Consider the following 22794-nt stretch of genomic DNA (forward strand, 5'->3'; position numbering starts at 1 on the left):
TATTTTATCCATACATTTTGAACGTTTTGAGTTTCTTTTCAGGTCAAACAATCTCTACTTCAAACCTTCAATTGTTTCAACTTACTATATCATCTTCCCTTTATTATTTTGTAATCTTATTTGCACTATACATCGATGATTTGTACTTGAAATCTATTATGATCCTAGTGTCGCACATTGGTTAAGTATAAGCTTAACCGTATGTTTATAAGCTCTTCAGCACTCTTCCCTTATAAGCCGGTTTTTAAGAGTGAGTTCTACCCATAGGTTTGTAACATTTGGTGTCAAAGCCAATCACCACCCTAATTAAGTGGGCGTTCTTGAGCACCCTCCCCTTGTAAGCCGGTTTTCAAGGGTGAGTTTTACCCATAAGTTTGTAACAAATTCTTTGCACTCTTTAGCATCAATGATTAGATTCATTTCGCATCAGTTTCTATTAGCTGCACTGAAACTAAATGGATGAGCATTAGATGCTCAAAATTGGAGAGCGTACAATTATGTCCCCTGGAAATTGAAATCTTTTGTGCTTGAAACAGCAACTTAATTGGGAGAGTGTCTTGGAAGTTGAGACATCATCTTAATCACCCAAAATGCACAGAAATGAGCTCCATCATCAAGAATTTTGAAATTGTTTTACATTCAACAATAGAGATAGACATTAACATGCTTCTAGATGACCTCACAATTCCATTCATAATCAATATATAAAGCTTGGGCTAATTTAAATAACCTTGGAATTCCTTACATAATCAAGAGCCTTGAATTTCAGTTACATCTTATTCATTGTTTGATAAATAGAAAGGGTAGTGAACATTATTAGAAAGTATATATACAACAGAAAGGATTTGGATCTTATATGGACCAAAACTTGCACCAAAGCTTTTCATATTACTATTTTTTTCTATTCTATTTTGCTTTTGTCCAACAGTAACTCACAATAAATGACAAAATGATATGAAACAAGCTCAAGATGTTATCACCTGTGCTTTCTTAAGTATCATTACTGTTGAGACTAGCTCCATCAGATAATGGCAGTATATATTGCTAGCCCACAATCTTCTTTTTTCACACTGACATTTTATTGTTCAAAAGTTGATGAAAATTATATCTGAGATATTTTGACAACACTTGCTTACAATTTCGCCATTTGTTGACTGAAGGATGGATCAATGCAAACAACAACCTGTAAAAGTTTCCTATTTTAAGATAAACATTTTTGGGCAATTTTTTCTGCAACCATAACCATTCTGAGACAGAATAAGAAGAAAAACGTCTCTCTTTTTCTCCCCCAGAAATGCATACCTTGCCTACACTTTTGCCTGAATGTAGATATTCAACAGCATCTGCAACAGCATGGAGGCCCAAAAATCTTTTTGGGTCCACAGCAACCTAATACAACAGAATTAGAAGAAACATGAACATCTGATCACCTAAGTTCATTTAACTATTGAAGTTCCCTTGAAGGAAAAGCTAACAATGAAATGGTCTATCAGTGAATTGATAGGATTATTGATCCTTATTTTTTACCCATCACAGTAACTTGTGAATAAATATTATGTGAAAAAAAAAATCATAAACTGATTTTTTTTTTTTTTTTAATATTTCATTCTCTCTTTTTTTTTTTGGGGGGGGGGGGGTTTGTTGGGGTTTAGCTAAATGAAAAGGCTAAAAAAGTAAGTTAGATTATCAAGGAATAGAAATATTCTACTCATTTCTCTCCTCTTATCACATGTATAATAGATAATTAAATGATTGAAATGGTCAGAGAGATCAAACACATCTCATAGAACATCATTAAGCCACCATCACCTTTTAGAGGTGTTGCCCCTCCCCATTATAGATTGTCCCTATATTTAATTTTATAATCAACAAGTATTAACACATTAGCAGCCTGGTCCAATGTTGGCCCTTCCCCCAACCCACTGAAAATTACTCCTATTATTGACCATAAGTTATACATGTTGGAGATAATCTAGGCCTGGGAGTTGAGGTGGGCTGAGGGGCAGTGGGGGATACATGTCCTAGACTGAATGTTGGGATGAATAAATAGAAGAAGAACAATAGTAAATCATGTCCTGCTAATGATGTATAATGACGAAATTCATGAAATGCCACAATAGGCATTAGCTTTTATTTTCTTGTTATTTTCTGCACAGCACAATATGCAATAAAAGTGATTCCACATACACACAATGACATGAAAAAGGAACAATAGTGCTACTCCACATTGTTTATCCACCTTGTCACAATCATCTAGACAGAAACAAATGCTCACTTGCACCCCAAAAAAAAAAAAAAAAGTATCAAACATATACCAGGATATATGCATTACCTTCAGCTTTCCCATAGAGAAAAGATTAAATAGTCTTTCCAGATGTTCTTGCCACAATTGACTGTATTGTACCAGGAAAAATCCAGCCTGAAAACATTGGTATCATTAAAACAACAAAATCGCAAAGAAGTCCAATATCATGTCACCCCAAAATATTTTATTTAGATCTCCTTTTGGTTGCTAAGAATCACAGAAAAAGAAACTCACTTATTTTTAATGTTTAGGAAACACAAAAGAATTGGTCTAAACAATTATCATATGAAAACTTTGCAGACTTATTTTTGTACACTTTGCTCAATGACTAAATTTTTATAAATAAAAAAAAAATGCACGAGTTTAAATTTCTTCTCTTTTTATTATTTTTTTTTTCCTGGGAGACACAAACATAAGTGCATAACAGTCAGGTCTCTGCATCAAGGCTCAAAAGGCAAAGGCTGACACATGGTGTTAGAATCTCAAAATGCTGACAGTCATAAAATTCAGAGCGTAACAATTCACAAAGTTACTACTAGCCAGTAATGTAATAAACTAAAAGTAAGATTTTTGGTTTTACTCAAAAAATATATATACATACATATATGTATATGTATATGAAAAATAAGGAGTGATTTCAATGCCTAAAAGAAATTAGTGACAACATCACCAGTAAGAGCACAATGCAAGTTATATTCTCTAGAGGTGACCAAGAAAAACACTTATTTCTTGGAGAGTGATTGTCTGCATGAGATTTTATGATGGGGTCAAGGGTTTGAAACTTGGACCAGAAATCATATGTTTAGTACCTTAACAATGTAAGAAGTTAAATGAGAGAACATCTGGAAGAAATCAAAACTAACAAAATTGGTAATCACAATGTATAACAACAGCAGTTTGATCTTTTGGCAGCTACATACCACAGTTTGGCTTTTAGCCAAAATCTTCTCACATAGTCCAGTATAATTTGATGGCTTCCATCCATGCTTCCCTTGATACTGAGACCAGAATGAATCAGTTTATTGGAGAAAAATCGAAACCAATGATGCCATGTGCAAGAACAGTCATCAAACATAGAAACAAAAGGCTAAGAAAAAATAGTGGTACATATACATTTTGCTCTATTGTTGACTCAACAAATTGATGGGAAGTAGATTTTAGGATGTACAAGATCAGTATACATTCGAGCACAAGAACTCTTCCAAGTTACCTGTCAATCATAAGATCTGTGGCACAGGGCTTAGAACTTTGTTGGTATTATGGTTAAATTTTTTTGAATATGTAGGTATTATGATAAAATGATTAAATTCACAATTTCCTAAACAGTTCAAATTTCTGGGATAATTGGTAATTTATCATGGTATCAGAGTAATTGGTCGTGAGTTCAAAACTTGTTTCAATAATACCCTCCCATTGAAAAGGTTGAAAATTCCACATGTTGGACCTGATTTGTTAAGGGGGAGTCTAGGCCCACAAAAGTGGGAGAGTGATGGAATTATTGTTAAATTTTTAAATTCTCAATTTCTTAATAGTTTAAGCTTTTGGAACAATTGGTAATTTATCAAACTTGAAAAAGAGCATCAGAGTTAAATCATTGTAACATATTCAGTTACAAATATGAAGGCACTGATATCTATTACTGACAGGAATCCATGTCATATATTTTGACCTATTGTGGCTTAGATTTTAACTAAGCTTACTATTCAATATTCTGATCTATGACTAATTTGATAGGACACATAATTCAAGTAAGACTATCAACATCTTTAACCATGTTTGTAAGCAAAGTGGTAAAAATTTTATTACTTCTGAAGAATTGTCTTGTTGGAGCTAAATCTAACTTAAAGATCAAGCAAAGGCATACAGGATATGAGCTGCCAATATAATTTTAAACTCAAACCATATTATTAGTGAGGAAGTTTAAAAGTTAAAATCAGTAAGTATTCTAACAAGGAAAATTTTCGCGGGAGTGTAAAAGAAAATTTATTTTAATATTAATTTTGGAAATCTATTCTAATTTTAATAGTCAATTGGATTTTATCTTAGGTCTTATTAGTTAATTATATTACATGTCATATATTTTGACCTATTGTGGCTTAGATTTTAACTAAGCTTACTATTCAATATTCTGATCTATGACTAATTTGATAGGACACATAATTCAAGTAAGACTATCAACATCTTTAACCATGTTTGTAAGCAAAGTGGTAAAAATTTTATTACTTCTGAAGAATTGTCTTGTTGGAGCTAAATCTAACTTAAAGATCAAGCAAAGGCATACAGGATATGAGCTGCCAATATAATTTTAAACTCAAACCATATTATTAGTGAGGAAGTTTAAAAGTTAAAATCAGTAAGTATTCTAACAAGGAAAATTTTCGCGGGAGTGTAAAAGAAAATTTATTTTAATATTAATTTTGGAAATCTATTCTAATTTTAATAGTCAATTGGATTTTATCTTAGGTCTTATTAGTTAATTATATTTTATTGTATTGGTACAGTTCTCAGCTGACTGGATCATAATTGAAACTCTATCTTAAATGATGCCAATGTTAGATATGAAGATTTCATAATAAAGGCATAAAATAATAATCTTCAAAGTTAATTTGCAATGTCTACCCTAACGTCTACATTAGTGTCAAAATTAACAGTTTAGTGGGTAACTATCCACCCTAAACTATGAGAGCGTTTGTAATGTGCTCTCTAAACCACAAAGGTATTTGTAATATTGTGGACCCTAAACTTTGAAAACTTTTGCAATGTGCACTACTGATTTGGGTTGTGGGCAGATATTGCAAACTATTCTCAAATCACGCTGTTGATTGCAAAATTTTAGAGTTTAAGGCACACAAAGAAATGCATTGAAACATCAGTTGCCTGAGACGCTAACTTAAAAAATAAAATAAAATAAAATAAAAAACCAGAACCTGAGATATCATTCCAATTACAATAAGTCGACCATAGACTGCCAAAGCATTCAAGCACAGGTTGAACATGTCACCACCCACAGACTCATAGATGATGTCAAGACCTTTGGGAAATTCATTCTTCAAAACCTGGGAAATCGTGACAAAAAGTAGAAAAAATGACATGTTCATTGGGATGAATCAGATTCAAAGCATATAGCATATCCAAGTGATGACCAAGTGCATTACAGAACACTGAATTCTAAATAAGACTAAATGAACAGAAACTGGGAGACGTGATTGGCTCTGCAAATGCATGCTGCTTTCTATAAATAATTTTAAGAATGGCATAAATTTCATACGGAAGCTACACTGAAAAATTGGCAATGTACAAACAGATCCAAAATCAATTTTACTTGAGTTTACATGATTTTGTAAATCTCATACAGATTAGTTCACCACAGAGGAACAACCATATAGCAGATTGCATGCATTAGTTTAATGAACTATAAAAACTCATAAATATAGAAGTAAAGGGTATCAAGAAGAAAATGATCCAATTTGACTGCAATAAATTGCTAACATCAGGGAATGGAATAATTGGGAATCTCAAATAACCAGCCAAGTTGCTAAAGTAGCTAAGCTTTGTCAAAAGAACTGTTCACTAGTGCCTGTTTTGCCTTTTGAATTTGTGATTTATCTTAATGGCTAACAATTGTGCACATATGCATATATGAATGGCTTAGTTTCACATGTTTATTCTACAAGCCCATGAAAACTGAAAATCGTCAAATAAAACTAGAAGTTGATGTAGTCAAACCAATTGGCTGATTTAGTTAACTTGCTGCCTCACATAAAATTAAGTCAAAATTCACTTTCAGCTTCCAAACCCACCAAGTACCCCCCCAAAAAAAAAGAAAAAGAAAAAGAAAAATGAGGAAAAAAGAGACATACAGTTTTAATGTCCTCTGCTCTGTAGTCTATCACCCGATCAACTCCCAAATTTTTCAATAGCATGGCCTTTTCCTCACCTCCACAAGTTGCAACCACTGTATTTCCAGCTAATTTTGCAAGCTGCAGATATAGAATTTCATATTGCCTTTTGATATAAGAAAGATAATTTTAATCAATGGGAAAAAAATGACTAAAAAAGAACAAGTAACAATAGAAAGAAAAATGTTAGTGATGAGATTAATGTTCTCTATTGTATTTATTTCTTCTGAAATAAAAATTGTGGTACTATCGATATAATAACATGATTAAAAACAGATTTCAATAGGTGTCTCCCAAAACCAAGATGGAGTATACAAAGTCACTGTCTGCTTCTGTTGAAAGTGGACAAGCACATTCATAGAAACAGCAAAGTCATGTCATAGAAAAGTATCTCCATAGTCAAAAGTAAACCTGGACTGCGAATTGACCTGTCCCTCCGGCAGCAGCCGTCACAAGAACAACTTTTCTAGATTCCATTTGTCCAGCCTGAAAGCTCCACATGGGAACAATATTGTCAGAAGAGGCAAATGTGGTCTCTGAATAAAAGGTCTTAAGAAATTATAACAGAAAACATTGAAGGATACAAAACAAAGAATCTAGTGAATAAACACTAAATACTTATAGTGAATTGAGATAGCAAATGTGATGACAAAGGGATATTTATTAAGTTAGCAAGAGAGGCAAAAGGGGAAATTGCAAACTGGAAATCTAACTAATTATATGATTCTTCTACTGCCTGAAGACAGAGCAAAAGAATGGACAACAGAACTCAAAACATGTCATGTTGAAGATGACCAGCAAAATAATGCATTGTAGTGCTAATCTGTCTACAATTTAGCTTCTACTCATAACTCTACCAATTTAGAGAGGAGGATTCTTTTGAGAAGTTCTTTCAGTGACTAAAGTAAGATATAGTGATTGTGATGGGGGGAGTTCGCAGATTTTTTATTGAGTCAAAATCCTTTCAATTAGTCTTAGAGGAAGGGGGTCGTTTTTTCTTGCTAAGGATTTTTGAGAGGGGCAAATTTTTTATGAGATCAGTCTTCTTAGGCAAGACTGCAGCACTTTGGTTGATGAATAGTATTGAAGAACTTGTGGTTGGGAAGAGCTCCAAACAGTTTTTTATTTTCAGAGTAGGTGACATTGCATTTACTCTCCAAAGTAGCTTCAATTCCTCGGGTCAGTTCCTGTTATTGACTGAGCTCAAAGCTGGTGGGTCTAGGAGGTCGATCATAATTCCAGAAGGCAAAGAGAGAAGTGGTTGGAGGGCCTTTGGTCTTGAGCTGAGAAAGTTGTTGTTCCCTTCCCATTATGCGGTGGGTGGTTATGGTCTCCCAAAGTTTATTCCTCAGGTGCAGAGGTTTAACTTGGAGACTCAAAATCCTAGAACCTTTGCTGAAGTTGTACAAGGCTCTCATGGAGGTATAGAGGATAGAAAGCAACTAAAGCAACTAGGTTACTCAGATAAGGGGAAGAAGGCACAGTTTAGAGAGGAGATGAAGGGGGTGAACCTGAGACATAAAGGTGCCAAGGTGAAGGTAGTTCCGGTGGGCAAGGCAGATAAGATGGAGGTGGTGGGAGGGGACAAGAAGGAGCTGAGCTTTAATGAGGAGTCAGAGGTAGGGGCAAAAAACTCTAGGCTACGCTACCCACTCCTCAGTTTGAATTCAAAAGATTATTTAAAAGGGAAGAAGAGTGCTGTTAGGAGATCTTACTGGTCAGGAAGAAGCCTTTTAGTGGAGGTTGATGTGACAGGGAGCAGGCGAGTCTTCTGGGACAGAAGGAAAGGGGGAGATACGAAGTGCAGAGTGGAGACTCGGGCAATGGACAGGGATTGCAATTCAGAAGTACCAAGGGTGTTAAAATGGGTTGCACGTGGAAATTATAAGGCTGGNTGATTTGTTAAGGGGGAGTCTAGGCCCACAAAAGTGGGAGAGTGATGGAATTATTGTTAAATTTTTAAATTCTCAATTTCTTAATAGTTTAAGCTTTTGGAACAATTGGTAATTTATCAAACTTGAAAAAGAGCATCAGAGTTAAATCATTGTAACATATTCAGTTACAAATATGAAGGCACTGATATCTATTACTGACAGGAATCCATGTCATATATTTTGACCTATTGTGGCTTAGATTTTAACTAAGCTTACTATTCAATATTCTGATCTATGACTAATTTGATAGGACACATAATTCAAGTAAGACTATCAACATCTTTAACCATGTTTGTAAGCAAAGTGGTAAAAATTTTATTACTTCTGAAGAATTGTCTTGTTGGAGCTAAATCTAACTTAAAGATCAAGCAAAGGCATACAGGATATGAGCTGCCAATATAATTTTAAACTCAAACCATATTATTAGTGAGGAAGTTTAAAAGTTAAAATCAGTAAGTATTCTAACAAGGAAAATTTTCGCGGGAGTGTAAAAGAAAATTTATTTTAATATTAATTTTGGAAATCTATTCTAATTTTAATAGTCAATTGGATTTTATCTTAGGTCTTATTAGTTAATTATATTCTATTGTATTGGTACAGTTCTCAGCTGACTGGATCATAATTGAAACTCAATCTTAAATGATGCCAACGTTAGATATGAACATTTCATAATAAATGCATAAAATAATAATCTTCAAAGTTAATTTGCAATGTCTACCCTAACGTCTACATTAGTGTCAAAATTAACAGTTTAGTGGGTAACTATCCACCCTAAACTATGAGAGTGTTTGTAATGTGCTCTCTAAACCACAAAGGTATTTGTAATGTGGACCCTAAACTTTGAAAACTTTTGCAATGTGCACCACTGATTTGGGTCGTGGGCAGATATTGCAAACTATTCTCAAATCACGCTGTTGATTGCAAAATTTTAGAGTTTAAGGCACACAAAGAAATGCATTGAAACATCAGTTGCCTGAGACGCTAACTTAAAAAATAAAATAAAATAAAATAAAAAACCAGAACCTGAGATATCATTCCAATTACAATAAGTCGACCATAGACTGCCAAAGCATTCAAGCACAGGTTGAACATGTCACCACCCACAGACTCATAGATGATGTCAAGACCTTTGGGAAATTCATTCTTCAAAACCTGGGAAATCGTGACAAAAAGTAGAAAAAATGACATGTTCATTGGGATGAATCAGATTCAAAGCATATAGCATATCCAAGTGATGACCAAGTGCATTACAAAACACTGAATTCTAAATAAGACTAAATGAACAGAAACTGGGAGACATGTGATTGGCTCGTGTATATTCATGCTGCTTTCTATAAATAATTTTAAGAATGGCATAAATTTCATACAGAAGCTACACTGAAAAATTGGCAATGTACAAACAGATCCAAAATCAATTTTACTTGAGTTTACATGATTTTATAAATCTCATACAGATTAGTTCACCACAGAGGAACAACCATATAGCAGATTGCATGCATTAGTTTAATGAACTATAAAAACTCATAAATATAGAAGTAAAGGGTATCAAGAAGAAAATGATCCAATTTGACTGCAATAAATTGCTAACATCAGGGAATGGAATAATTGGGAATCTCAAATAACCAGCCAAGTTGCTAAAGTAGCTAAGCTTTGTCAAAAGAACTGTTCACTAGTGCCTGTTTTGCCTTTTGAATTTGTGATTTATCTTAATGGCTAACAATTGTGCACATATGCATATATGAATGGCTTAGTTTCACATGTTTATTCTACAAGCCCATGAAAACTGAAAATCGTCAAATAAAACTAGAAGTTGATGTAGTCAAACCAATTGGCTGATTTAGTTAACTTGCTGCCTCACATAAAATTAAGTCAAAATTCACTTTCAGCTTCCAAACCCACCAAGTACCCCCCCAAAAAAAAAGAAAAAGAAAAAGAAAAATGAGGAAAAAAGAGACATACAGTTTTAATGTCCTCTGCTCTGTAGTCTATCACCCGATCAACTCCCAAATTTTTCAATAGCATGGCCTTTTCCTCACCTCCACAAGTTGCAACCACTGTATTTCCAGCTAATTTTGCAAGCTGCAGATATAGAATTTCATATTGCCTTTTGATATAAGAAAGATAATTTTAATCAATGGGAAAAAAATGACTAAAAAAGAACAAGTAACAACAGAAAGAAAAATGTTAGTGATGAGATTAATGTTCTCTATTGTATTTATTTCTTCTGAAATAAAAATTGTGGTACTATCTATATAATAACATGATTAAAAACAGATTTCAATTGGTGTCTCCCAAAACCAAGATGGAGTATACAAAGTCACTGTCTGCTTCTGTTGAAAGTGGACAAGCACATTCATAGAAACAGCAAAGTCATGTCATAGAAAAGTATCTCCATAGTCAAAAGTAAACCTGGACTGCGAATTGACCTGTCCCTCCGGCAGCAGCCGTCACAAGAACAACTTTTCTAGATTCCATTTGTCCAGCCTGAAAGCTCCACATGGGAACAATATTGTCAGAAGAGGCAAATGTGGTCTCTGAATAAAAGGTCTTAAGAAATTATAACAGAAAACATTGAAGGATACAAAACAAAGAATCTAGTGAATAAACACTAAATACTTATAGTGAATTGAGATAGCAAATGTGATGACAAAGGGTCCACCTAAAACGAAAACAATATTTCAAGTGTGTTTATGAAGAGTAACCTTTTCTAGAGCAATTGATGCTGTTAATCCTGAAGTAAGCATGGCAACAACTTCTGGGTCTGGTCTCGCCACTGGGAGTACGTGTTTTGAAGGAACCTATGATGTGAAACCCCTCAAATGACTAACACAGATATAAAATAAAAATTTTCTACACATAAAAAACGATGTCTTTCAAGATCATGTACCATTATGAATTCAGCATAACTTCCAAAAGTCATGACTGCAGCAGGAGTGCCAATTTTCAAGTCAGTCACATTGTCTCCAACTGCAGCAATTATTCCCACAGCCTGCAACATTAAAGTGAAATGAAGATCAACTAACCACCATAGGTAGCCATACTTGTTTGAACCACAGAATATTGGAATATCAAGAAATAGCATCATTTTTCCGTAACCTCAAAGCCAGCATCAAAGGGAAGATTGGAGCTTTGGTCTTTATCTGAGCCACTGAAATAACGTCCTGAGCTGAAATTTACCTGTCAATAATCCTCATCAGTGTGTGCACATGAGAATGAGAGGGAGTTATATTAGGAGTAGAAGTTATTGTACAAAATGGCAGCAAAAGATCCTGACATCAAAATACCTGGCAACAAATATTTTTTTTTTAAAAGGCCTGACTTCATGAGACATCTATTTCCTAGATTTTCCCCCACCCCCATCCCATTTAATTCTCCACATCCGGCAGAATCTCTTCTCTGTATCCTCAATACAGAGAAGACTGACCAATGCTTTAACTTACCTACCAAGATTGGGCAATGGACCAATTAATTCTTCAAACTTTGACATGTTGCAGATATGGAGGCCTGTCAATCCTTAACAACCATGCTAAAATGATGCAAAGTATATGGAATAGTACTTTTTACACACTTAATCATCCAAAGAGGAACACTAAAAGGAAGTGTAGACATCCATAAATTTGATTATCTGATCAATCTTGGTTGATTTTAGTTGCTGTTTTGTGTCTTGAACTTAAGTATTTTCTTGTTCTAAGTCTTTTAATTTTTATGGCATGTGAATGACATCCTAGTGGTTGTGATCACATCTTATTAGACACAGAAGCAACCTATTGTTATTTAAGTTTGATTATGCAATCAATCTTGGTTGATTTTAGTTGCTGTTGTGTCCTGAACTCAAGTATTTTGTTACGTTAAGTCTTTTAATTTTTATGACATGTGAATGACGTCCTAGTGATTGGGATTGCATCTTAGATACAGAAGCAACTTATTGCCTTATTCAAGAGTTTTCTGAAGGTTTGGTCGCCATCGTAATGGACATATATGAATTGTTGTTCCACATTGTTTGATGTGGTGTATTTGGAGGGAAAGAAATAGTAGGTGCGTTGAAGATAGTGAGAGTTCTCTACCTGATCTCAAGTTATTCTTTTTTAGAACCTTATTGGACTGGTTGTCAGTGTGGAGAAACCAATCCTTTTCTTCAATTTATGATTTACTTGATTTGTGTAATTTTGAATTTGATCAGTACTCCCCTGTATACTCCCTGTGTATTGGGGTGTCTTTTTTTTATATCAATAAATCTTTATTACTTATAAAAATAAATAAATAAAATAAAGATTATTTTGAAGATGTAACAACAGCTTTTTTGATGGAATTTATTGAACTTTCAGCCACCAACATTTGTGGCTTTTCATCTCCCTTCCATTTAGGGATTGAGTTAAGATGTTCTTGCAAATTTGATAGCTCTCTGATTCCCTTCTTAAACTCTATTTTCTCGAATTCATATTCTGAATTGCATCATAAAGCACTGAGAAGAGAGCTGGGACATGGCCAAAATCCAACAAGAAAAATATAAAGGGGTCCCTAAAACAAGCTGCTCAGAATCTCAGGTACCAGGATGTCTTAGTTGCTGTAATCGGTCAAACTGTTTTCTTATGAACTACTAAGATATGTTACACTACAACTGGAAACTTATTTTATAAAGCTTTATACTTGTTTTAATATATCAGTGACTAATGATAGAGCTTAATGACTCTAACGTTAATGGAAACTAACGACAGAGACAAAAGTAAGAATATGAATTATGTAGTATTATTAAAATAAAATAAAATAAAAAATATGAATTATGTTATATGCAGGCAAAGTGTCATATCAAAAAACAATAAAATAGAAGCCTTTGCTCACTAAGTACAATTTATTAATCATGTCTAAGCTTGCTGAATTACTAAATTATGGGCAATCATATCTGTAGCCAAACTTATAAAAATAAAAAATCATATCTGTCACCAGGACAAGGCACAATATTTGGCCGCGTTTTCCACTTATATATATACACGGCAAATATCAACAGTGCTACTGAAAAGTGGCTATTCATCCAGTTGAACCACTACAGCCACCAAATTCAGTTTTATCCTTACTGATTGCATGATGAAGTTTAGACATATGCTAAGAGAGAGAGTGAGAGAGGGGGAGAGAGAGATGCCAAAAAACAAACAAACAAAACAATTTTGTCCCAAAAAACTAAATTTTCAAACTCAGAATAATCCTTTCGATGGGAGTAAAAAAACTTACATCACTAGCATTTACACCAGCATAAATGATTTTCACAAGAACATGATGCGGTTTGATGGGCAATCTTAATGGCGTGCTCACAATGCTGGTGGCATTACGAAAATTGTGACTTAAGGTGTGAACAACTCTGAAGAGCAAGAAACAAAAACAATAGTAAGTAACTTTCAAAAGGTAATGAGCAAACCACTGTATTATATAATAAAAGGAAATATATGTAAAAAAAATTCATTTGAATTACAAAAAAAAAAAAAATATATATATATATATATAATATTTTGTTATGTTAAGTCTTTTAATTTTTATGACATGTGAATGACGTCCTAGTGATTGGGATTGCATCTTAGATACAGAAGCAACTTATTGCCTTATTCAAGAGTTTTCTGAAGGTTTGGTCGCCATCATAATGGACATATGTGAATTGTTGTTCCACATTGTTTGATGTGGTGTATTTGGAGGGAAATAAATAGTAGGTGCGTTGAAGATAGTGAGAGTTCTCTACCTGATCTCAAGTTATTCTTTTTTAGAACCTTATTGGACTGGTTGTCAGTGTGGAGAAACCAATCCTTTTCTTCAATTTATGATTTACTTGATTTGTGTAATTTTGAATTTGATCTGTACTCCCCTGTATACTCCCTGTGTATTTGGGTGTCTTTTTTTTATATCAATAAATCTTTATTACTTATAAAAATAAATAAATAATATATAGATTATTTTGAAGATGTAACAACAGATTTTTTGATGGAATTGATTGAACTTTCAGCCACCAACATTTGTGGCTTTTCATCTCCCTTCCATTTAGGGATTGAGTTAAGATGTTCTTGCAAATTTGATAGCTCTCTGATTCCCTTCTTAAAGTCTATTTTCTCGAATTCATATTCTGAATTGCATCATTAAGCACTGAGAAGAGAGCTGGGACATGGCCAAAATCCAACAAGAAAAATATAAAGGGGTCCCTAAAACAAGCTGCTCAGAATCTCAGGTACCAGGATGTCTTAGTTGCTGTAATCGGTGACGTAGGACAACCACAAAAACAATAGAATAAGAGATAAAACCCTAGGAGTCAGCACCTAGGGGTTGCTTGGAGTCAGCACCAAGCAAACTGGAGTCGGCACCAGTAAAAGAAAACACACGTTTTTTTAATAATCATCAAAACTGTCTTACAATAATCCCAAAAAGTGTTTAAATAGCTAACATAAAGAAACCCTAAAGAAACCCTAATTATTAAATATTTGGGCTTGCTGAAACTCAAGCCCAATGACTAATAGGCCCTAGCCATAAGGCCACAGGTTGGGCCAAAAACCCTAAAGAAACCCTAATTATTAAATATTTGGGCTTGCTGAAACTCAAGCCCAATGACTAATAGGCCCTAGCCATAAGGCCACAGGTTGGGCCATCTTCTTTCTCCTATACGTGCGTGTAATTGGGGGCTTGTATCTTGTGTCCGCACCAATCGGTCAAACCGTTTTCTTATGAACTACTAAGATATGTTACACTACAATTGGAAACTTATTTTATAAAGCTTTATACTTGTTTTAATATATCAGTGACTAATGATAGAGCTTAATGACTCTTACGTTAATGGAAACTAACGACAGAGACAAAAGTAAGAATATGAATTATGTAGTATTATTAAAATAAATAAATAAATATATGAATTATGTTATATGCAGGCAAAGTGTCATATCAAAAAACAATAAAATAGAAGCCTTTGCTCACTAAGTACAATTTATTAATCATGTCTAAGCTTGCTGAATTACTAAATTATGGGCAATCATATCTGTAGCCAAACTTATAAAAATAAAAAATCATATCTGTCACCAGGACAAGGCACAATATTTGGCCGCGTTTTCCACTTATATATATACACGGCAAATATCAACAGTGCTACTGAAAAAGTGGCTATTCATCCAGTTGAACCACTACAGCCACCAAATTCAGTTTTATCCTTACTGATTGCATGATGAAGTTTAGACATATGCTAAGAGAGACAGAGAGAGAGAGAGAGAGAGAGGGAGAGAGAGAGAGATGCCAAAAAACAAACAAACAAAACAATTTTGTCCCAAAAAACTAAATTTTCAAACTCAGAATAATCCTTTCGATGGGAGTAAAAAAACTTACATCACTAGCATTTACACCAGCATAAATGATTTTCACAAGAACATGATGCGGTTTGATGGGCAATCTTAATGGCGTGCTCACAATGCTGGTGGCATTACGAAAATTGTGACTTAAGGTGTGAACAACTCTGAAGAGCAAGAAACAAAAACAATAGTAAGTAACTTTCAAAAGGTAATGAGCAAACCACTGTATTATATAATAAAAGGAAATATATGTAAAAAAAATTAATTTGAATTACAAAATATATATATATATATATAAACAATTGCCTTTCAAGATATTCATGACTAATTAATCAATAAGCAAGTTGATTTAAAGATATAAATGCTGATTGCTTCTATGTTTCATTTATTCGTAAAAGCCAATATATTTATATATATATATAAGGAAGATATGAAGCGGTAGTAAAATGAAGCATTAGTAAAGAAATTAAATTAATCACATTTAAACAACCAAAATCCCACCTCATAGAGAGTTTTACAAGTTCACACAAACACCAAGTGCCTCGCTGTGAATGCACTAAAATAGATTAATTTTATGTCATAAGAGCCACTAATTCTTTAAGCTCCCATAGCTCATTAGCTACTACTATTTACAAACTTCTCTATTCAAATTTGCTAAAGTTCATCTTATATGGTCTCTAATATCCCACTTACCCATGAGCTTTAGCTCAAATGGTACCTCCTCTCCTTCTAAAAAACAAAGAGGGAGGGTGAGATCGTGGGTTCAAGAGCCACTAGGTGCTTGTGTAATTACCCATTTAAAAAAAATGATCTCTAATACCCAACCAATCAGCTCTCCTTTTCCCACTCAACCTTTTTTTTCCCTTTTACAATGGTTCACCACTGAAATTAGGGTAAGGTCTGCACAAATGAATTAAGAAAGGATCATTTTGAAGAATCTCTAAATTGAAGGACTAAATTACATGAACTAAGCTGGCTATCCTTGGCATAAACTGAGCAGTTCAAAATGCACCCCAATGCCTCTGACGAGCTTTGACTGTAAGCATAAGAGGACTCTGGTACACAGAAGTTTCCTAAATAGAAGGTTAGGATGGCCATATGCTTAAGGGAGAAGCTTCATATATAAATCGCATCAACAAAAATAATCAAGTTGGAATAAAATCTAATAAATAAAAATTAGTATGGACAACTCTTATATATTACTCCCTCTGTCTATAAATAATAAGCCCCCCTTGAAAATGCACAAGTTTTAAGGACAAGTATAAAAAGATTTCCCATACCTTAGTAGATAACTTTCCAATTAAACATTAGTATGGACAACTCTTATATATCACTCCCTCCATCTCTAAATAATAGCCCCACTTGAATATGCACAAGTTTTAAAGACAAGTATAAAAAGAGTTCACATACCTTAATATATAACTTTCCAATACTACCCTTTACATTTAAAATGAAATGTGAAAAAACAATAATATCTTTAGTAATAAATTCGGCCAATAAGCTCTAGCTTAAATGGCACATCGTCCCCTTGTCAGAGAAATGTGGAGGTTGCGTCACAAGTTCAATATCCATATAGTGTCAGTGTAACTTACCAATAAAAATTAAAAAAATGTAAAAATTCTAACCTTTTTTGTCGAAGAACTTATTTAAAGATAGCCAAAGAGGAAATGTAAACTATTATTTAGAGTTGGGGAAAAAAAGAAAAGAAGAAAAAGAACATTTCTTGTACATTTTCTAGCTGAAGCACATAGATTCACATAAAGCAACCACATAACATAAAAAAGGGGCTAGCCACAAACTGTACTTAGTTTCTTTTACAGATAAAAAAAGATATAAGTTTGACATAGTTACTCACATTTTCTCAAAACTATGAGGAAGTTGGAAACTTGATACAACTTTAAGTGGAAAACTTTTCTTAGATTTTGAAGAATGCAGCAAATACTTTGCTTCTTCCAGAGGACTGGGCCAATATTCCATGCCTCTGCGATTGGTAATCCACAGGCACGAACCAGCTCTACTTTCATCAGTGATAAGCTCAAAAGTACCTAAAAGGCATAATATCTTGGAATATCATTAATTGATTTGAAAAGTAAAACAATCACTGATATAATAAATTGCATAAAATGTTTCTTCTATAGGGTTGTAATTAAGCCGAAGAAACACATGGTTTCATAATAATATGCCTGAAGTACCTGCCTAGAAAACTAGCACACATATAAATACAAGATACTAGAAGAATGTGGAAATGCATAGCCAATAGCCTTTCTCAAGGGTTTTCAGTTTGCACCTTTTTACTACATACGGTTGACACTCTACATAAAACTGACTTTCAAAGCAAAAAAAAGGCAAGATATTTTTCTCATTATCAGCAAAAGAAAAAAAATCCTATATCCATCCCTGTCCCAAGCCCCACCTTAACTTCTCTATAGGGCCAAACCACTAAAAAGAGCTGAGCTATGATAACAGAGATATTCAGTGCATTACGAACAAAACACTATAAACATTACCAATGTGTACCAGAAATATTACCTTGCATCTTTCTTATAATAAAAGGAAACATGCAATGGACTTGAGAAAGTTACTAAGCATCTAATACAGCATTATTGAAACTTGAAATGACACATGGCCACTTCCAATCAAATTTCATTGAAAGAAAAGGACATAGCCCATACCTTTCACCACCATTTCCATCGGAAGAAAGCCCCCCATCTTGCCAACAAATTTAGAATCAATTTTTAAGCCCATCTCAGTTTGAACAAACTGCATTCAAATTCATGGGTCATTCAATATGATATGCTATAAAAACCTTAACAGAGAACTCCTGTTGATTATCAATCCACAGTCAGAACAAAGCACAATTGCTATACTTATCCTCCCATAAATTTTTTTTTTTTTAAATGAAAACAGGAAAAAGGTCATTAGCAATTTCTTAAGATGCTTATTCAGCCAGCCAATTCTGATATTTGCCCATTTTGACAAGAGTTGATCAATAAATCTGTATTCTGCTATCTGTAAATAGTTAAGTAGCCACTGATCCAAAGAGAAGCATGGCATAGTTGGTTCAATGTTAGGTTCATCTAAATTTGCTCACAAATTTTCTAAAGGCACTCTTTATGCAGAACATATGAGTGAAAGCTTTCAGTTGGACAAGTCAAGCACAAACTGCAAGGCAATTTATTTACAATTATACCAAATGAAGTTTGAAATTTGCACATCTGATTGTATTTGCATCATGATATAAAATTCAGAAGGAAACTATGATTGGTAGAAGAACTTCACCATGAGAAATATGATTGAAAATATAAATTGGCGTCACAAAAATGAACATTAGTGTCACCCCCAAAGGGAAAAATAAGATAATTTTCAGCACTTGCATATCACATGCCTATTCAATTACAATTCAAATATGCCGAGAGCCTTGTAGCTCAAAGGCATTGCCTGCTCCAAGAACATCCAGAACCTTACCTCAGGGCAAAGCACATTGACGCGAATCCCTTTACGCTTGTAGGGTACAAGTGATCTAGTAAACAAAACAACACCACCTACAAAAAAATAACCAATTATTAATAACATGTTAAAGAGGCACTAATTAGATATTAAAACACATTTTAGGATTCTTTATGTTTTACTTTGATACATAATCAAATGTATATATTTACCAAATAAGTAACAAATAGAACAAACCTTTTGAACCAGAGTAGATAGGGTCAGCGTACATTGGATAAAGACCAGAAGCAGATCCCATATTTATAATTACACCAGGCTTTTGTGCAGATTCCATGGCCTTAATCTGATTTAAGAATTTTAAGTGATTATTGTTGTTTACCAATTACTGTATTGTGATCAATGAATAAATCAAAGGATAAACATCAATGCCCCCCATTTTCAATTTTTTCTTTTCTTGAATATAAATTTTAAAAAGCCCTGTTATCATATCTCATTTCTAGGCAGCTACTCTCCCCAGAAGATTGCTAAATGACCCTTTGATGAGCTGGTAGAAAGAAGCTTTACTGGTGGAAAACTGGAAATAATGGTAACACATTTTGTAAAGTAAAGAACGCAATAAAAACTATTAAAACATTTCAGGCAACTATAACTCTGCATCTGAAGGTTCTAGGAATATAATTCCACAACTCTGCATCTCAAGGTTCTAAGATGTCCTCAACATTGTTAACCAAACTGCTTCTCGCAGCACTCAGAAAAACACTAAATTAGGCAACTATAAGGGACAACCAAGTCAAAATACTAAGCATACCGCACGGTGAGTGCAATCAATAACTGCAATCAGGTTCACATTAACAGTGTGTCTCCATGAACGAGTGCCATCAGTTTTATCCTGGTAAAATGGAATAGGATTACTTATTCCAGCACAGTTAATACAGATGTCCAATCCTCCATAAGTAGCTAAGTGCTTCTCAAAAGCAGCAGCTGTTTCTCCTGTTCATACCATAAAGATTAAATTTATTATCTGTAAACAAACACAATATATAAATGTGCCTGTCAAAGAAATTACTTGCCTTTATAATTCAAAGAGTCAAAAAGTGAGAAAAACTAAAAGAAATATTAAATCAAATTTTGTGGGTGTGTACGTGTGCACAGATGCCTTGCCAATTTATGCAGACAAAAACGTGCCACATGAACAAGTATTTTTCTATCTTTTCTTAAAAGCTTTCTCACAAAATTCTGTGACATACATTAGTCTCTCAATAGATGTTTTTGTGTCATTACTTCGAGTACATAATAACATATGCTAAACTTGTGCTTTGTTTAATGAAGATGCAACGAAGACAAGCAAACCAACAGCATTACAATATGCAATACTTTTGGATACAAATACTCCAAAAACCAAACAGTTTATACTTTCATTTTGAGTGAATATCTACTTTATAGTGCTAAGCATGAACCAAACACCAATTTCTAGCATGCAGGTGTGTGTTTGTGTAAACAGTAGCTCTGAAAAAATGAGATCATATAGCAGAAACAAATATTTTTCACTTACTCGTGTTGCTCACATCGCATTTTACAAAGATAGCAGACGGAAATTCTAAGTTGGAGTGGAACTTGGCACTCTCCTTTTCAGCTAGGGATGCTACTTGCCTTCCATTTTCTTCTGAGAAATCAACAACTGTCACAAATATTCCCTTCTTTGCAAGAGCCAGGCTAAGCGCTTTACCTACATATCAACCACCCCCAAATGACCACATCATATACCAATCATCGCCACTAGGAAGCACAGACACAGGTACGGGTACAACACGATCAATTTTTGAAAAATTATAACATGGCTTAATGGATACAACACTGGTAAGGCACCTCAAATGAAGTGTCAGTGCTTGTTTGGATGTCCCGCAAATTGTTCAATTAATGTACTAGTTTTTCACAGACTATAAAAAGCCAGATACCAATCATTTTGAATTTATGAACCCAACTGCGGTGATAACTGATCAGTTTGCATAAACAAAATTTCATACACACTGAAATAGCATTTACAAGGCGTAAGTTTTTTTTTTTTGATAATTTGATCACATCTCGGTTGCTACATCAACCAACAGTATACGAGTTAGGCAAAAAAAAAAAAAAACGAGATATCAATTTCCAATCTGTTAGAGAATTTTTGATAATTTGATCACATCTCGGTTGCTACATCAACCAACAGTATACGAGTTAGGCAAAAAAAAAAAAAAAACGAGATATCAATTTCCAATCTGTTAGAGATATCTGTAACACAATCAAATCCGATTCTGCACAGCCAAACACAACTCTCCACTGTAGAATCAATATTTTAAAAAACAATAATTTAAAAAAAAAAATGCAGTATCCATTGCTATTGTATGTGGATGATTTGAGAGGTCAATTCGGCTAAATTAATCAGAATTCAAAATTTTCGCAGATAATAGTAGAAAGGAAAGTTATGGTTATTATTTTACCAATTCCAGAGGCTCCACCGGTAACGAGAGCTGAAAGACCAGGTTTGAGCTCCATTTTTTGTTGATGTGATTGGTAACGGTAGCAATAGCAGAGCAATAGAGAGAGAGAGAGAGAGAGAGAGAGAAACAGAGAGGCAGAGATGAGATTAGCAGAGACTTTTTTTTTTTTTTTAGAAGAGGGAATGAGATTAGCAGAGACTTTTTTTTTTTAGAAGAGAACGTGTGGATTTTGACTGTGATGCAATTTGCTGTAGTTATAACAGTACGTAGTTTGTTTTTTGTACTTATCTGAGTTTTTTTTTTTTTTTTTTCCCCTTTTATATACGATTGTGAGGGTTTTGTCGTAATATAAAAGTTTCAGTTATAGAAACAGTACCAGTATTCAAGATTTTGGCATTACACATCCAATCGGCAAAATTACTTTTGCATCCAGATCAATTTCATGAGCACTAATTGGCATATTCAGGCATATGTTGGGACCATCCCTAAAAGCCCATAGCTCCGCAACAAAGCTAGTGGCTATCCCAAATATTCCTAACAAAATTTTGGATAATTTGGACAAATGCAACAGGAATTTTTTATGGGGCTCTAGTGAACCGAAAAGAAGAATGCATTGGGTAGGATGGGAAAAAATTACCCAACCTTTGGATAAGGGTGGCCTTGGCCTTCAAACTGCCAAAGGAAGAAATTTGGCCTATCTTTCAAAGCTGAAATGGAGGTTCCACTCAGAAAAAGACTCGCTTTAGGCCCAAGTTTTAAGGAGAAAATACATGACCCGAAGAAGAATGTCTTCTAGTAATGAAAACTCTCTCCATAGCTCTCGAACTTTGAATGCAATGAAAAAAGGAATGGATGTTTTCAAGAGGGGAACGAGATTGAGTCTTGGTCGAGATAGCAACTTGAGGTTTTGGTATGACTCTTGGACTTCAAATGGCCCTCTCAGGTCTATTATTCACGGCCCTTTTACTAGGGAAGAGGAAGAGATCAAGGTAAAGATCTTGCTTCACTTGATGGCTGGGATTGGGGAAAGCTTTCTGTGATTCTCAGGAGAACTAGAATGCGAACGAGGCATCACCTGAATTTCCAGGCAAATTTTTGGAGGAAGAATCACAGAAAGCTTTCCCCAATCCCAGCCATCGAGTGAAGCAAGATCTTTAACCTTGATCTCTTCCTCTTCCCTAGTAAGAGGGCCGTGAATAATAGACTTGAGAGGGCCATTCAAAGTCCGAGAGTCATACCAAAACCTCAAGTTGCTATCTTGGCCAAGACTCCATCTCGTTCCTCTCTTGAAAACATCCATTCCTTTTTTCATTACATTCCAAGTTCAAGAGTTAGGGAGAGAGTTTTCATTACTAGAAGACATTCTTCTTTGGATCATGTATTTTCTCCTTAAAACTTAGGCCCAAAGCAAGTCTTTTTCTA

General features: G+C 34.2%; 1 protein-coding gene across 1 annotated transcript; it reads right to left on the reverse strand.

The window, feature by feature from the left end:
• Nucleotides 1–674: 674 nt before the first annotated feature.
• Nucleotides 675–21557, reverse strand: LOC112024450 (uncharacterized). Its single transcript, XM_024057086.2, has 18 exons — nt 21373–21557; nt 20445–20618; nt 19701–19882; nt 19130–19235; nt 18911–18987; nt 18118–18205; nt 17301–17490; nt 15483–15609; nt 11235–11315; nt 11026–11127; nt 10841–10936; nt 10548–10622; nt 10098–10217; nt 9162–9290; nt 3226–3303; nt 2333–2419; nt 1303–1389; nt 675–1183 (listed from the first exon to the last, which is right to left on the reverse strand). The coding sequence occupies exons 1-18, from the start codon at nt 21425–21427 to the stop codon at nt 1133–1135; spliced, it is 1905 nt and encodes a 634-aa protein (XP_023912854.2). The 5' UTR covers nt 21428–21557; the 3' UTR covers nt 675–1132.
• Nucleotides 21558–22794: the final 1237 nt, after the last annotated feature.

The sequence above is a fragment of the Quercus suber genome, unplaced genomic scaffold, assembly GCF_002906115.3.
Source record: "Quercus suber isolate HL8 unplaced genomic scaffold, Cork oak 2.0 scaffold_266, whole genome shotgun sequence".
Taxonomy (NCBI): domain Eukaryota; kingdom Viridiplantae; phylum Streptophyta; class Magnoliopsida; order Fagales; family Fagaceae; genus Quercus; species Quercus suber.